The sequence below is a fragment of the Aythya fuligula genome, chromosome 1, assembly GCF_009819795.1.
Source record: "Aythya fuligula isolate bAytFul2 chromosome 1, bAytFul2.pri, whole genome shotgun sequence".
NCBI lineage: Eukaryota > Metazoa > Chordata > Aves > Anseriformes > Anatidae > Aythya > Aythya fuligula.
In genome coordinates this window covers 146,632,914-146,649,446 of record NC_045559.1, presented here as the reverse complement: position 1 = coordinate 146,649,446, position 16,533 = coordinate 146,632,914, and the positions used below count along the sequence as shown (strand labels likewise).

The window sequence follows — 16,533 nt, the reverse complement described above, 5'->3', positions numbered from 1 at the left end:
TCTCCAAGCCCCTGGCCTGCCAAATTCCAGCAGAGCCCCTCACAATCAGTCCACACAAGCTTTACTGCTCTCCCCACACTAAGAGAAGGGAGAAAAGAAAAGCTAAAATACCAGTCACCGAGGTTAGCAGTTTGTTCCCAGATTAATGGCAAACGCCTCTCCCTGATGCAACTACCCAATTCACTCGGGAGATGTGTGTGTACATATATGTGGTTATATATACATGCATCTGAACACATATGTATGCCTCTGTTATAACAAGGGAAGGAAGAAAGAAATAAGGGAAGGTTATAAATTTTCGCTTTATGTGACGGCTGGCGTTAAAGGCTCTTTTGGCAGCGAACAGGTAGCGGGGCTGTCTTACTGTCCCGCAGGATCATGCTTATCATGTCAGCATCATCTGCAGCAGCGCAGCTTAAGGCTCTGAACGAAGGTGACCCTCAACCGCAGCCTGCTTTGGGGTTTATTTTGTTTTGTTTCCTTTTTTTTTTTTTTTTTTTCCAGAGGGAGGTGGTTGCGTTCCAAGCTGCTGCAAAACTCCGTGGGAGAGAAAGTTAAAATGGCCAACACCACGGCGAACCTGGGCAACGGACAAGTTACAAAGTAAAAATACAAAGCCAACAAGAGCCCCACCAGCATCAGGTTCCCCCAGTGAACCTTTATCTTTACGCCGAGCCGGAGGCCCCGGGGCGCAGCGCTTCGGAGGGGGGGGGGGGGGGGGGGTGTCCCGCGGCGGGGAATCCCCGGGCTCCGAGCACCCTCTGGGCGCTTACGACATTTGCTGCTTCGCTGCTGCCTGCAACTCTTTCGGCATCTGATTGCACAGGCAACCGTGACGCTGAGCAGCGTGGCACGACTTTTTTTTTTTTTTTTTTGAAAAAAATCTGTCATCCGGGTTCTGAGAGTCTGTACGTGGTTGGGGACTCACATTTATTAGGGGAAGCAATTACTCGAGTTATATAAATGCCCTGCTTTCTGAAGCAGCCCTTTCACGGTAACGAATGCTGAAAAAAAAAAAAAAAATCCTTACATCTGCTAAAATTGTAAAGACGAGAGCACTGTGGCATACAACATATGTTATGGGTGTAGATCAAGGATCAGATCTTGGGACCTTTCATTCTTTCGATGTTCTTCTTCTAAATGTGTCTAAAACAATGAAGAGAACATTACCACAAAATGAATATTTTCTCAAGTCCTTATCCTGGGCTACTATAAGGGGAAAAAATGGAGACTTCCATCTTTCCAGAGATGATCTCTTTTGAAGGATTTTGCTATGCCTCTTAATTATGTCATGCAAATCATGTTTTCTTGACATCCACATCGAAATAACCATGGCAGAACGGACAACGCTAACTCCATGGAGTCAGTAGCTATTTCTTGTATGTTCAGCGGGATTTTGTTTCATCTCTGCTGTCGTGCTTTTGGCGTGTTTTCAACTGCAGCATTTTCAGGAATGTCCAAGAAATCAAGAGCAAAAAGAGGCCTTTTGGCCTCTGAGGTCTGATGAGTTTGCAAGGGCTTAGCAGCACTAGTTGGGTGCACAGGGGACGATCACATAAAACAGTTCAACAGCATTTGTGCGTTGTATTCTGATCCCCAAGTCACTACATAAGATAATGTACTGTAACACCAAACCAAAGAGTTGAGAAGGAGAAGTGTGGACGAACACTACTCATGTTGAAGTCTTGACGCTTACAACCATGGAGGCCCACAACCTCCTGAACGTGCCCACAAATGGTTTAAAGTCATGTCTGCTTCTGCCTTCAAAGTTTCCTTTCTGTTTGGAAGTTTGGTGTGCTATTTTCGACCGTGTTGCTTCTTCCAACCATTCTCAGTGACAAGTCATGAGGATATGCAGTAATTCAGAAATTAGTGAAATTTTATTCTTGGTGGGGGCGTTGGATTAAGAGGCTGGGAGAGTGTGAAACAAGTCAACGTGTAATTGTATGATAAGGCTCTCACGAGGAATTTATTGGCCAAGTTGCTATTTCTATTCCTTCCTAATCTCGTTTAGCACATTCATTCTCTGCAATCTGTCTCCATAATCTTCTGTGACAGAATGGCAGCCAATAGAAGCATGCATGTTTGGAGAGAAGAGAAAATATGCAGAGGCGTGATAAACTGATGCTAATTATCCATATTTAGGACACCGAGTGCAGAAGATCAAGGTTTACAAATAACAAACCAGAGCCAATGATGATGGCTTCCTAGTGTGGAATATATTGGAGGGGACAAGATAAGGGTTTCACATGCAGAAGAGATTTATTGGTCAAAGGGTTCACCTTCCACTTTTCCACTTTTATATAGCAGTAAATTATTTAGGCTAAATTCACCAGAACATTACTCTTTTATTTGGCAATGTGCCATGACTTGCTCTTTCTTTGTGTCCTTTCAATGCAAATCCTTGTAGTGTAACATCAGTTGATAAGAAACAAATAATTGAAGTAATAGGTAATTCCCTTTAAATTGTGCATATAGGACAGTAAGGTAATCATCTAGTGTAGAATGAGACCGGAGTATAGAGCAGATAGCTGAAAGTGAAACAATATCAATCTCAGCTATTAAATTACATTTGTACTAGAGAAAAATAACCTGCAGAAGACATGTAGGTTGAATGAGAGACAACACTAATCTGGTCAGCTTTAGACCATTTTCCTATAAACTTCTCAAATTTCTTTCTGTTTTAAAGACAGATTTTTTTTTTCTCTCACTTTCACTTTTTTTTTTTTTTTTTTTTTACAAACTACCATTTAAATTAGGGATGAGGCATTCTCTTTTTAACAAACGTTGGCTCTGAGAAATAATAAGGGAATTTGGTTTGGCAATATCTGTGTAGTATGACTGAGGGTCAGTGGTAGTGATCTTGGTAGTCTGCAGTAATTGCATTGTAAAGTTTCCAAAATAAGAACAGTATTTGTTGGGTTTATGCTTATTAAGAAGTCCAGAACTTATTTCTTATGGTAGTAAAATTCTTACTGTTATTTTCCATTAGCATCTTCCTGTCAGTTGGAGATAACCTGTTCTTTGAGAAATACTTTAACTACTAAATTTTATGTCAACATCACTTCTTGATTCTCTAGCTTCATTTTTCCACTGTTGGTAATATGATGGCACTCAGCAAAACGCAGAACCCCGCTGCTGAAACGTAAAATGCATGTCTTAGAAGTGCTCCATTTAGGAAAACTCTTCAAAATATCTTTCACTTGATAAAAGGGAAGAGATTTCTTTAGTGGCTACTCATCTAACGGGGAAATAATGCTCTTTTGTTTTTCTGCAGAATTACGCTGTATTTATGTCTCTCTGCGATATTCCTTTACACTGGTTCACATTTTGTGTCTTGTGAGTGGGCACGAGCATCGCGGTGCCGAGATGAGCCTGTACACAGGTTTTCTAGGAAGGTTTCTAAAAACGCTCACATGATTTGGCTCGCAATGACCCCAAAAAATACACAGGTGGGCGAGCAGGCAGGCTGACACTCAGGCCATGGATGATGCCATTTTGTCACCGGTGAAAAGAAGCAAAGGTGCAGCCGGGTGCCTTCTGCAAAAGGCACGATGGGACGGGCATGGGGCGGGGATCCCGAACCAAAGACTATTTACTAAAATAAAGAGAATTAAACGGAGTTTGACAACAGTGGGTGTTAAAGACAGAGCCAGGGTAAGATTTCACCCTGCTCGTGGGAAAAGCAGTCTTCCTCCACAGAAAACTCCAGGAGGTTGTATTTTATTATTATTTTTTTTAAGTACCATTTCACAGCTTCGTTTGCCATCCCCGGAGATACCAGAAATCCCTCTAATCCGGGTTTTGTTTCCGAGCCGTGCACACCGACTGCGGATACGCTAAGTTCTGCCTTCAAATGTTTGGCGGCTGAGCTTCGTGTCCGATGTCCGATGAGGCAAAGGGCTCCAGTCTCGATGTTGTCCAGCTGTTTCATTGACTAGGGACAGAACTCCCGCGATGCTCTTTCTGCCTTTTCTTAAAATGTTCCTCACACGTGTCTTCCCACGTTTTTACACCTCCATCATTCCATCCATCATTCATATTCCAGGTCCGAAGAAAGGCCCCTACATATTAGACAGCGGGTGTGTGATATTAAAACGGCTGTGTCTGAGCTTTCGCTTCGCCATATCCAAATCTGTTGCACTTATATAAATCTTATATTTACGAAGCAGCTACTTTCCACAAGCTGGCAGACTTTTATTAAAGACGAATAGCATTGTTTAATGTGTACCAGACTCAGCTCCTTGAAGGAGGCCAGCAAAAAAAAAAGTCCTGAGGGTCAGGGTCCACGCTTTGAACAAGAAACATGAAGTTTGGCCATTTTCATGAAAATAAATTTACCTTCCAACTGTAGTGTCTTCTTCTGTTTATGCAGCATCTAAGGCTACTCTCAGGTAAATAACAAAAATAGCCATCTAAACAGGAACCCATCATAACTGAGAATGCCTGAACACATGATTCAGGTATTATGAAACACTAAAAGCACGTCTGGAAAGCATAAACACATTTATTTAGCTGACCTACCTCCAACTAACCACTGCAAGATGCAACCAAATGTGAAGATGCTACCAGTTGTTCCGAATAGCTCATTTGGATGTCATTTGCAATGAAGACATCTCATTGCTTTCCTTATCTGAAGCATCTGGATCTGTGGCATGTTTATCACGATGAGATCGTCTCACTCCTCTAGTGAGATTTGCTATGCGACTCCTTGAACTGGGAGAATGTTATTATATTCGGGAAAATCAGGCATGGCTTTTCCCTGCAGCTGCCTATTCAAAGCAAAACAATTAGGAGACTAATTCCCCTGGTCTCCTAGGGGAGGCTATTCCCATTCTCCTAGTCCAACCCAAGAGCTGGTCTGCTAAATGGACTTTTTGGGTGGAGGGTTAACAAAAACTTTCTCAGACTTGCTGGTAAGTTAGAAACTGAGAATTTGTAACGGATGGAGTGCATTTTTTTTTTTTTTTTTTGAGGGGATGGGTGGGTAGGGGAGAAGGGATCTGCTCTCGTCTTTTCATTCTTCTGGCTATTCTGCAGGACACACAAGTCATGATGGGACATCAGGGTATGGAAAAACAAGTCCCCTTCTTGAAGATGAACTGATGTCCGTGTGCCTTTCTCTTCACCCTATAGCAGTTTGAGATACACCGCTGAAAAGTTTGTCCTTTATTTGCCTGTTTATTTCTTTGGGGAATATTTAATCTTCCTGAGCATTTTTCTGGAATGTGAGGTTCACGTTTTTCCTCCAGGCCTCCCTGCCCTGAAACATGCAGGGTTTACCCTTGCTACAGCTGTGTACTTTAAATGGAGTTTCCCACCTAGTTTTCTTTTTCTCTTGTTCTCTGCCCTTTCCAAGTAGAAAGCACAAGTGTTCAACGTGACTCCACCGTATAAGCATCTGGTTTTCATACATTTTCCTATATTCTACCACTCGGGGGGGAGGAGGAGTAATTTAGAGGAAGGTAAGACGAGAAAGAAAAAGGTGAAAGATCTAAAACAAAGCAAAACCCCTCTCTGTCTTTTGCTGTGTACAGGCAAAACGAAGTGTGTAATTGCGAAAACCTAATCGGATCTCTTGATCAAGTGATCTCTCAAGATTTACCGAAAGGTAAAGGTATTGCCATGCGTGTCAGGCAGGAGGAGGAGGACCACGGCTGGGGTGTCCGCAGCCCCGAGGCACGGCAGATCACTTCCAGCCCGCACCTTTTCACACTTCGGTCTGATCTCCTGTGCCTGGAAGTTTCCTGGAGACCTGGAGGTCTCTCCTCCTGCGCTGGGATGCTTGTGTTAAAACAGTTCAGCTCGACGCCTGAAGAGCCCTCTGCCAATCCGAGTACTGAATAACTTTTTTTTTCCCCCTTTTCTTTCCAGCAGTTTTAGCAAAACAATCTTTCTACGCACTTTTTCTGCTTTTAAGTAGAAAAAAAAAAAAAAAAAAAAAGCTGAATTCAGTACTTCTGAAATTTGTGCGAGACGATTTTGAGTAGGAAATAAACGCCTCCCTGCTTCACTCCCCCTCCCTCCCCGCCTCTCCCCCTCTCCGGTGGATAAATTATACTGCCCAAAATGTATGGTGTCTTTGTTCACCGCTAGTCCCTAGTTGCTATGGAGAGTTTTACGCCTTAGTAAACTATATTTCACCTCCTCCCGGTGAAAGCTATTCTGCTCCCAGATGCACACGTTGCTGCCCACGGTCCTTGCAGCCCCCCCCTTCCCCCGTTGTTGGCTGCGCTCCCCCAGCCCGGCGCGGCCGTCCCCGGGCTGCAGCCGTGTCCCCACGCTGCTCGGGGCTCTCCGGCGGCCCTGCAGCACTCGCCCAATTGTCTGCCGACCGCCAGATGCTCTCCTGCTTCTCCCCGTTCCCATTGTCCCTTTCTGAAGGATAGCCCCGGCCGTCCGAGGGCCGCAGCTAACCGTGGCACACGTCTCCTCCCGCTCAATGAGAGGTGCCCGGAGCGAAGGCGTGAACAATGGGATTTTGCCGCGCGTGAAGCGCATTGCCCCCAAACCCGGCGTGACAGGCCGTGCTAAAGCGCTTCAATGACTTTCTTCAAACGAGACTTAGCCCAAAGCTCCTCCCTTCAGCGTATTACACCGTCCCGAAAGGAGAGGCACCCCAAGGCTTTGCAAATAGGAGGCGAGGGATTTGTCCCGCACCGGACCCCACCGCTCCCATCCCCTGCTCCCTGCGCCCAGGGCGGTGCAAAGCATGGGGTTTGCTTTCGCCCTTTTGCTCGCCTATCTCCGGACTTTGTGGCGGCACAAACGAAAGTGATGCTCAGTTCAGCCAGACCCTATTGACTCCTGGTATCCTACCCAGGCATCACCAGAGTTGCCCCGATTTTAGGCGTGAGGGCTAGGAAGGCTTCCAGGTCTTCTGCTAGCACCTCGCACCACCTCGGGTCCCCTTGCACAACCCGCCCCGAGGTCCTGGAGAGTCTCCAGACTTGGGTTAACCCATCTTCACTTCAGCGGCGTTTCCTCCAGAAGCGGCCCGGCTTTCCTTTCCATCCCTTTCCTCTTTCGACTTCTGATGCCGGCCCCCGACTCGGCCATACTGCACACCCAGGGCCAGGCCAGACGGCACGAGGATGGGCGCAGAGCCGCCCTCCCCGTCGGGGCTGTGCGTGTGTCACGGCTCCTCCAGCATTTCGCAGGCTCCCTGCCGCCTTCCAAGCCCTCATTTCCCCCCTTGAAGCAGCATCCCGACTCCCCCACCATGGGGGTCCTCAGCACGGTCCAGGCCCACCTGCTTCACCTCCCCTCTTCTAGCCCCCACCCCAGGGTGTGTGCACAGGCGCAGGGTGTTGCTCGTGGGGTACCGCCGAGCCACGGGGCATCCCGTTTTTTGGAGGGCTGCGCTTTGTAGAAGAGGAAGGACCAAAATGTTTGCTTGGGACTGCTTGGCACCCTCCACCCCCCCCCAAAAAAAGAAAAAAAAAAAAAAAAAAAGAGTTCGTTGCCCACATCCCCATCGGTGTGCACGGTGCTTGGGCCATGAGCATGGCACGACGGAGGCGCCCACCCGCTGGGGCCAGCCTAGCACGTCGGGGGGCACTTCCCCGCCCTCCCCCTCGGTTCCCCCCTGTCGGCCGTGCAGCAGATGGCCTCCGGTCCGGGGGGGCGGCTGCTCGCATGACTGGAGCCGGGCCCTGGTGTCGCTGGGAGCCCCACGAAGGAGGGTCCCGTGTGGAGTTCAAGCGCGACAGCAACACGCTTGTTTTTCTCTCCCCCCCCGTCCCGCCCCGTATATCCTTATTGCCCCCCTCCCCCCCATAGTTCCCCCCTTCTCCGTTGCTTTGTGCCGCCGCTGAGGGACCAAGACGGCCGTGCCCTGCTCCCCATCTCCCGCAGCTGAGCCCCCTCCCCACCGCGACCTGCTGCAGCCCCCGGTCCCCCGCCGGGACCTTCCCCCGTCCTCCCCCTGCCTCCCCCCGGGCCGTGGCGTCTCCCTTCTCCCCCTCCCCAGCCTCCCGCCCCGCGGGGGGCTCCGGGCTCGCTGGCTGCCCGGCCGGCCGCGGGCTTGCAGCGGGAGCCGTCGGTGTTCCGCTGGGTGATTGTAAATGGGTTTGACTGGCCGTTGATCTCGGGGTCAGGACTCTCCTCGCTAATCCCTCACTCTCCAAACACCGGCCCTTTTACTCCCCCCCTCCCTCCCTCCCGCTCCCTCTCTCTCCTTTGGCTCCCGTCTCCCCCTTGCATCATTCATCTGCAGCCCCTCCGACGACACCCAAAGGGGGTCCCGCTTCCCTCTTTAGCCAGCCTGGGGGACCGCACTTCGAGGGGCTGCAGAGACACACGGACAGCCCCAAAGAGCAGCCCCCCTACACACACACACAAACAGACGCTGTCCGCCCCCACGGGGCCGCCCCTCCCCGGAGCTCCTCCACGTGTTGCTGAGCGAGGGAGGGGAAGGGACAGAAAGGGGCTGGGGGAGTCTCTGTGAAAGGTGGGGGATCCCAGGGACCGGGAGAGGTTCTGGGTCCTGTCCAGAGCGCGTCCCCCGCATTTTTAATGGGGGCCGGGGGTCAAACGCAGAGGCCGCTGCCAGCTCGGGCGCTTTAGCTGCGTTTTGTTGCACAGCGCTGCCCAGATTAGCCGTTTGGTTCGGGTTTTGGTGATGTGGGGTGGCTGTTTTTATTTCTTTTTTTTTTTTTTTTTTTTTTTTTTGCCTTCTTTGGCAGCTTACTGGTGATGCTAAAATGCTCTAACCGCGCCGAGCGCCCCGGTGCCTCCGGCATCTGGCGCAGCTGGGAGGGAGGAGGAGCCGTGCCACGGGGCAGCTCGGCGGGCTCCGAGAGCCTGGGGGCTGCGGACCCCTGGGCAAGGTGCTGGAGCCGTCCCGCTTTTAAAATTCACGGGTAATTTCATGCTCCCCTCGCTGCTCCTCTGAGGCCCGGAGCCGCCCCATCGGTGCCCCCCGGGCGCGCTGCGGTGAGGCTCCGGCTGAGGGCGCGGGGGAGCGGAGCTAGAGGGAAGGGGCTTCTGCCTCGGGCCCAAAGAGCCCTCCACGGAAAAAGGAGAGAGATGGAGAAAGGAAAAAAAAAAAAAGTGGGAAATGGGAAAAAAAAAATAAAAAAAAAAATAAAAGAGAGAGAGAAGCGTTGGGAAGGGAGCTGTGGAGTTCAGGCCAAGTTTGCGTTTTGGCTCGAAGTTTGGAGCGGATCAGACCTGTTATCACTCCGTGCCGCCTGGCCTCCTGGCTCCTCCGCCTCCCCCTCCCAGGGGAGAGGCAAAGCCGGGCCCGGGGGCGGAGCGCGGCCCGGCCGCGGGGGGCCCTGACCCCAAGCCCCCCACGCTTCAGGCAGCCTGACTCGGCCGAGAGGACACCTCCGCCCTCGGCCCTCCGCCTCAGTCCCTGGATTCCCCTTCATTTTACCGAAAACGAGATTTAATTTTTTTTTCTTTTTTTTGCTTCTTTCGCATAGGTGATTTTAATAGCTCTGTCAATCACGTTATAGGGGGAACATTTCATACAATTTTAGACCTAAAGTACTTAAATCATAAATTGTTCAAACCTATTCTTAGTTTCGCATATTCAATTATTCTCTTATATATAACCTGCACAACAAAAAGCCCCAAGACTGAGTTATTTTACCCTACCGAAAGCCAATTCCTCTGCCTCGCAAAGTAGCTCTAACTTTGTTTGTACACCCAGTTCTGGAGTTTAACTCGAACTGAACTACAACGCCAAGCCAATAAACCACGAACAGAAATAAATTGGATAGGGATTTTTTTTTTTTTTTAACATTCGCAAAGGGAATTGCATTTCTTTGAAAGGCAGGCTGAGAATATTCCAAGTTTACTTGAATACAGCCGAGGCTGGGGCTGTTTAATCCCCCTGTGTTGAAAGTGCAGGTATTCCTATTATTCCAGGCATAACGCCATCGAGCCGCTAAACTGTGGGCAGAGGGAGGAAGGCTCGTTAAAGGAGCTCATTTAGAGACCCGTACTATGTCTCTTCTAAGAGATTTCTGTAGTATTCCTGCTTGGACTGTACAAAGGCTGATTTCCTTTTCTCCCTTGACCGCCCCACTACTCTCACTACTCCAGTAGCGTTCAGCCATACAGCATCAGCTCGCTGTGGGTTTTCCCTTCCGCTTTGTCAGTAAATGCGAATTTCAAAAGCTGTGACCCTTAAAGAAAAGGCACGTAACAGGGTTGCATCAGATGTATGTGCGTCTGCATGTGCACGGGCACACACACACACACTCACACACACTCACTTCGGTCGTGATGCTATCGCTAGTGCGTTCAGCTATGTACGAGGACGTACACACAGGGCAGATAGCGCGTTACAACCAACAGTTCAACAGGTACCCAGCTTGTTCTGCGCGGTGCAAGGTACGCCTGTTAATATTTTAAATGACACATAGGCTCACGCTTGGCTGCAGGAAACCAGCACCACAGAGGGTTTCTCACAGGGTCCTGCTTTGTGTGCGCGCTATTTGACACCGAGCGCTTCCAAAGTGTCTGGACCTGCACACACCTCGCTATAAGAAAGCCTTGGATAGTTATAGGGGAAAAATAAAAGGGTGGGGGTGGAGGGGGGGAGGGAGGGGGGATATTACCTAGTTAGAAATCAGTGGACATCTAAGAAATTTTTGCATTCACTTTAACGAATGAGTGGCTTAAACAAAATTATCCAAATGACTCCGAAGAGTTACACGTTAGTCGTCTTGTCAGCATTATAGTTAAAGTGCAATCTTTGATATGGACCGAAACAACTCCTTTTCACCCAACTAACATTTCCCCGCTCCCGGATGAACGAAGTTCTCTTGGCCGTCACGAAAAGACGGCTCGAACAGCCCGAGAGGCTGGCGCGACCGAGGTTTCCACCCTGGATCATACAAGTATATATATTTTTTTCCTTTTGTTTAAGCACAGTATGACCAATTTCGAAAATTTATTTGCTACAGAGCGATTTTGAAATGCAACGCGTAGTGCCGTTAGCGCTGTTAGACGAAGTTTACAGCAAACTTTCAATGCCAGAACACCGAAAGGTACCGATAAACAACCTGAAGGAGGGTGTGTGTGTGAAAAATAATAAAATCAATCCAAACCCCAAATTAAACAGAGTTCAAAGCGCCGAGCAACATTTGGCGACCACAAGCGCGCATCCCTGAGCCCTCCGGCACCCGGCTGCCAGCCCCCGGGGCCGTGCGCGGAGCTCGGCGCTGCCTCTGCGCGGCTGCGGAGGGTCGGCGGCGCTCGTCCCCCTCCTGGCCTGGGGCTGGCCCTTTTTGCTCCGTGCTGGCCCGGGCTGGACACCGGGACTACCGGAGGGGAGCGGCCGCGGGAGCCCCAGCACCCCGCGGGCCCCCCGGTGCGGGGCGCAGCGGAGCGGGGCGGCGGGAGAGCCCCGTTCCCCCCGGCCGGGGAGCCCGGTGCGGTACACAAAAGGAGCTCGGAGATGCAATTTGGCCTGCCTCGGATCCGGCGCTCAAACAGCCCCGGACACCCCCGATCAGCCCTCCTGGTTTGTACCGAGCGTCAGCCACCGCCGGTCGCCGAGGGGTTGCGCTTCGCTCCGCTTTCCGCTCCGCTTTATAGCATCCTCCTCGTTTGCTAGGTTCACTTGCTGTGTGGTCGGGTACACCGTGGTAAACATTGCTACGCTTTCGCCTTTTTTTTTTTTTCTTAAAAAAATAAAATAACAGGTGACTTTTTCCGCTTTGAAATTTATTTAACTCAAAAATGAACGCATCCTTAGGATTTCTGTTTAGCAGAAAGGCTTTTTAGTAAACTATATACACAATCTGAATTCCCTCGTAACGCCTAAATAAAAATTATTTCACAATGCATTTACAAGAAATGAAACAAACAAACAAACAAAAGAAACAATAAAACCAAAGAGAAAACAAACAAAAAATATTCAGATACAATAAAGTTTACAAAACCCAGAAAAAAAATAAAACATTGCAGCCTCAAAAAGGAAAAAAAAAAAAGTTTTATAAATAAACAAACGAAATAGAACAGAACAAAACAAAAACGCGAGAACATCTACAAAAACTTTTAAGTGTTGTTTTGGATTTGCTTTAGTACATGAGTAATAAATGAGAACTGTTTCCTCATCAGCTTCGACTTAATTAGGCAGGAAAAAGCCTTCGCAAGAAGCGATCCGTGAATGAAATCGTAGCGGTTCTGCGCGGTATAAAAGTTGGCATCGCCTAGAACTTTGTGTGGCTATTATTGATATTTTTTTTTGTCTTTTCGTCGCCGTGTTTTCTCTCTCTCCCTCTCTCTCTCTCTCTCTCTCTTTCTCTCCTCTTTTGCAAATAAACGCTCTATGTCTCTTGGGTGAATGATAAATACTGTACAAAAAGTCTCGATAAAACACAGAAGTTCAGTCTAAAACTAGTTTCATAAACTAGTCCTCCTAAAAAAAAAAAAAAAAAAAAAAAAAGGTAAGTAAAGCAACCGTTACCTTTTTTCTCTCTCGTTATTATTATTATTATTTATTATTATTATTACAAGAACATCAAAACATTTCTTTTCTGTACAAAAAGAAAGAAAAGAAAAAAAAAAAGGAAGAAAAAAAAAAAAAAAGAAGAAAGGCGGGAGGGGGAGGGCGGGAAGAAAAGGGAATAAAAGGCAAAAATAAGAGGGGGGAATCGGGGCCGGAGAGCCGAGGGGCCGGGGCGAGGCGGGCGGCCGGGGGGCGAGCGGGCAGCGGCGGCGGCGACGGGGCGCAGTCCCGCGGGGCGGCCCCGTGCCGGGGCCGGGGCCGGGGCCGGGGCCGGGGCCGGGGCCGGGGCCGGTGCCGGTGCCCACCTCCGCCGCTCCCGTTGCCGGGGCCGGTGCCGGGGCCGGGGCCGGGGCCGGCTCAGATGTGCGTCAAGGGGACGGTGCCGTTGACCCCCGTGCTGGCGCTCTGGTAGTGCTGGGGCAGGGAGTGGAGCCGGCTCTGGGCGGCGGCGGCCGCCGGATCGCCGCCTTCCCCGGCCGGTAAGTACATACTGATCATCTCCCGCAGGTCCCCGGGGCACGGGGCCCGCGAGTGCGAGGTGACGGGCGGGCTCACGCTGGGCTCCGACTTCACCAGCGAGCCCAGCGCGCCCAGCGCCCCCGAGGAGGCGGCCGCCGCCGCTGCCGCCGCCGCCGCCGCCGCCGCCGAGTTCTGGTGGGGCTGGGAGCCGTAGGGCAGGGCGCCGTAGCCCGAGGGCGAGGCGCTCATGTAGCCCTGCGAGTTGGAGATGGGGCTGTACTGCAGCGCGCCCATGTCGTAGCGGTGCATGGGCTGCGGGTTGTGCGGGTGGTGCGGGTGGTGCGGGTGCGGGTGGTGCGGGTGCCCCCCGCCGCCCGGGTGCTGGCCGTAGGCGAGCTGCGCCTCCTGCATCATCGCCGCCGCCGCCGCCGCCGCCGCCACCGAGCCCGGGTAGGCGCCGTTGGCCCAGCCGTTCATGTGCGCGTAGCCGCCGCCGGCCGTGCCGCCGGGGCTCTCCAGGCGCTGCCCGACGCCGCCGGGGCTGACGCCGACGCCCATGCCCACGCCGACGCCCGCCGGGCCGCCCCCGGCCGAGCCGGCGCCCAGCAGCCCCCCGGCCAGCGAGTACTTGTCCTTCTTGAGCAGCGTCTTGGTCTTCCTCCGGGGCCGGTATTTATAATCCGGGTGCTCCTTCATGTGCAGCGCCCGCAGCCGCTTCGCCTCGTCGATGAAGGGCCGCTTCTCGGCCTCCGACATCACCTTCCACTCGGCGCCCAGGCGCTTGCTGATCTCCGAGTTGTGCATCTTGGGGTTCTCCTGGGCCATCTTCCGCCGCTGGCCCCGCGACCACACCATGAAGGCGTTCATGGGGCGCTTCACCCGGTCCTGGCCGCCTTTGCTGCCCCCGCCGCCGCCGCCGCCGCCGCCGCCGCCTCCTCCCGCTCCGCTCTGCCCCGAGAGGCTGCCGGGGGCCTGGGCTCCGCCGGGGGAATGCAAGTCCGTCTCCATCATCATGCTGTACATTCACGAAGCTTTGTCACTTTCCTCCGGCGCCGGGCGCGGAAAGCGGATCGGACATAGAGGAGCCGAGGCGAACGGGAGCCAGGCGAAGGCGAAGGCGGAGAGGAAAGCGGGAGGGAGGCAGCGCGGGCTCGGCCCCGCCGGCGGGCACCTTGCCCCTCTCGCAGCCCCCTCGGGGGGACCGGGCTCGGAGCTGCTCGCACAGGTGCTCGGCAAAACTTGCTGCAGCACTTGGCCGCCGGGGAGGGAGGGAGGGAGGGAAGGAAGGAGCGGAGCGTGCCGAGCGCCCGGCGGCTCTCCTCCTGCTTCGCTCGCTCGCTCAGCTCTCCCGGCACACACGCGCACACCCCTCCTCTCTCTCCGCCGCTCTTGTTCTTAACAGATCTATCTTTTTTTTTTTTTTTTTTTTTTTTTTTGTTCTTCGCTAACTTCGAGGGAGAGGAGGGCGGGAGGGAGGGAGGGAGGGAGCGCGCTGTGTGACTTGCATCCGCTGATCGCAGGTGAAACGGGGAGCGGAAGGGAGAAGGCGAAACCCACCGCCACGCCAAAAAAAAAAAAAAAAAAGTATTTAAACGTTAACTAAAAAAAAAAAAAAAAAAAAAAAAGCGGGAGGAGGATCGGGGGAGGAAGGGGGGGTGGGGAAGCCAGCCCGGCCGCGTCGAGCCCCGCCGCAATTTGCTGGCGGTGGTCTCCCTCCCGCGGCCCGGGCGGGACGGGACGGGGCCGGCCGGGGAGGGGAGGGGAAGGGAGGGGTCGGCCGGGGAGGGAGGGGCGGGGAGGGGCGGGGCGAAAGCCGACCCCGCCTTCCCGCGCTCGGCGGCGGCCAATGGGGGCGCGCCGAAGGGCGGCGATTTGCATAACGCGCGCGCTGAGCAGTGACGTCCGGCGGGGCGCGCCGGAGCCGCGCGGGAAAAGGGGGCGGGCGGCGGGGTCACGGCGAGGACCCGCCCCCGCCGTCCCCCCCCCACCCCGTTGGGACCCCCCGGGGGACCCCCCCATACCCCTGTCCCCTGTCACTCCCCCCCCCCAAAGCGGGGCGACCCCCGCCGCAGGCCGTGCCCGGGGCCGCCCCGTCGGTGCGCAGCATCCCCCCAGCCCAAGGGGGCTTTGCACGCGTGGATTTCCCCCAGTTCTTGCCAGATCCGCGGGGGCAAAGCGCGGGAGGTCGCCGCAATTGCTAAAAATGAAGGATTAAACACAGCATCGCTCGGGGTTGAGGGCTGGGAGGGGACAACAGGTCGCTTCCCACTCGGGTGGCCAGACGAGGACACGAGGAGTCAAACCCACGGGAGGAGCAGCACGGTTCACACGCTGCACGACACGTCCCACCCCACGTCTTTAGGGCCGTCCTCACCCCGAGACACAACGCTAGGCCTCCCGGAATAGGAATCGGCCCGGGACAGCCCTTCCCGACCCGTGGGGCCGGCGGAGGTGCGTGTTCCCGGACAGGGAGTTCCCGGACCGGGAGCCCCGCCGCCTCCCGGGCCGCCTGCGGGCCCCCCCGTGGCCGCGGTAGGAAGGGACGCCCCGTCGGGGCGGGGACGGACAGACGGACGGACAGACGGATGGACGTGCCCGCTGTCCCCGCCGTGCTCGGCCCCGAGGAGGGGGCAGGGGGCTGCGGAGCGGCCGAGACGGGAGCCCCCGGAGCAGGCGGCGATCGCCGTCTGCTGGCTGCCGCCGAGCCTCCCGCAGCCCCCTCCCCGGCCCGGGTGGGGGGATCCGGGGAAATGCCCCGGGGGGGGCCCTCTGTCTGCGTGTCCCCCCACGCGGGGCTCGCCCCTCGCTGATCCTCCTCAGAAACACGCGTGGGAACGGCCTGCGGCTCCTCCAGCCCCACGGGGCCAGACCCAGCCCGCAGCCCTCACGGGGATGCCCGGGGGTGCCCCGTCCTGCCCGGGGGTTTGGGGGCTCGGGGCCCACGGTGCTGAGCACGGGGGGAAAGGTGTGCGAGCGGAGCCCCGCTCCCTTTTCCAGCACTGCCAACTGCTCCGAGGGATGCTGCGGCCCCGGTCCCAACTCAAACACGGGCTCTCCTTGTGTTTTGTTGTCTCTCCCCAGCTTGCCGGGTAAAAGCGTTTGGAGAATCTCTGGAGCTTTCGAGTAGGGGCTCACCCTGTGAACGGTACTCACACATATAATTCAAATTTCACAGCTGACCTGCTCTGAAAACCTCAATCAGCTTCTAATTGAAGGGAAAACAAAATATTGCTTCCCTACAGCAGAGCTAACGATTTAATCATTATATCAGACATTATAGCTTTTAATTAGGCTAATGCTGATACTGTATGGAAAGAGATAATTCAACACAGTTCTTGATGAATTCTGTAATTGGGTTAACGGAGGAGCAGTTGGGGGAAGAGACGTCAATATTCAAGCTGCGTCTATAGCCACCAGGTTTATGAATGGAAGGCAAGGGGGGAACAGGGAAAGGGAGGGGGAGGAAAGGGCTAAAATTCCCCGACGAGAAATGTCTCCCCCTTCGCCCAGGAGAGCTGTGCCAACCAACGGGAAGCCTGAGAAGGGTAAGGGCCGTCCTGCCGCCCCGGGCTGTCGCGACAGCGGCGCGACATCACCGCGGG

General features: G+C 53.5%; 1 protein-coding gene across 1 annotated transcript; it reads right to left on the bottom strand.

Annotated features, from left to right (window-relative positions):
- Positions 1-12,829: 12,829 nt before the first annotated feature.
- SOX1 (SRY-box transcription factor 1) lies at positions 12,830-13,954 on the bottom strand. Its single transcript, XM_032207610.1, has one exon. It carries the CDS (start codon positions 13,952-13,954, stop codon positions 12,830-12,832), a length of 1,125 nt encoding a protein of 374 aa, XP_032063501.1.
- Between the last annotated feature and the right edge of the window lie 2,579 nt (positions 13,955-16,533).

Bases quoted from the DNA above. Each gene is read 5' to 3' on its own strand.
- SOX1 (XM_032207610.1), bottom strand. From the start codon at position 13,954: ATGTACAGCATGATGATGGAGACGGACTTGCATTCCCCCGGCGGAGCC.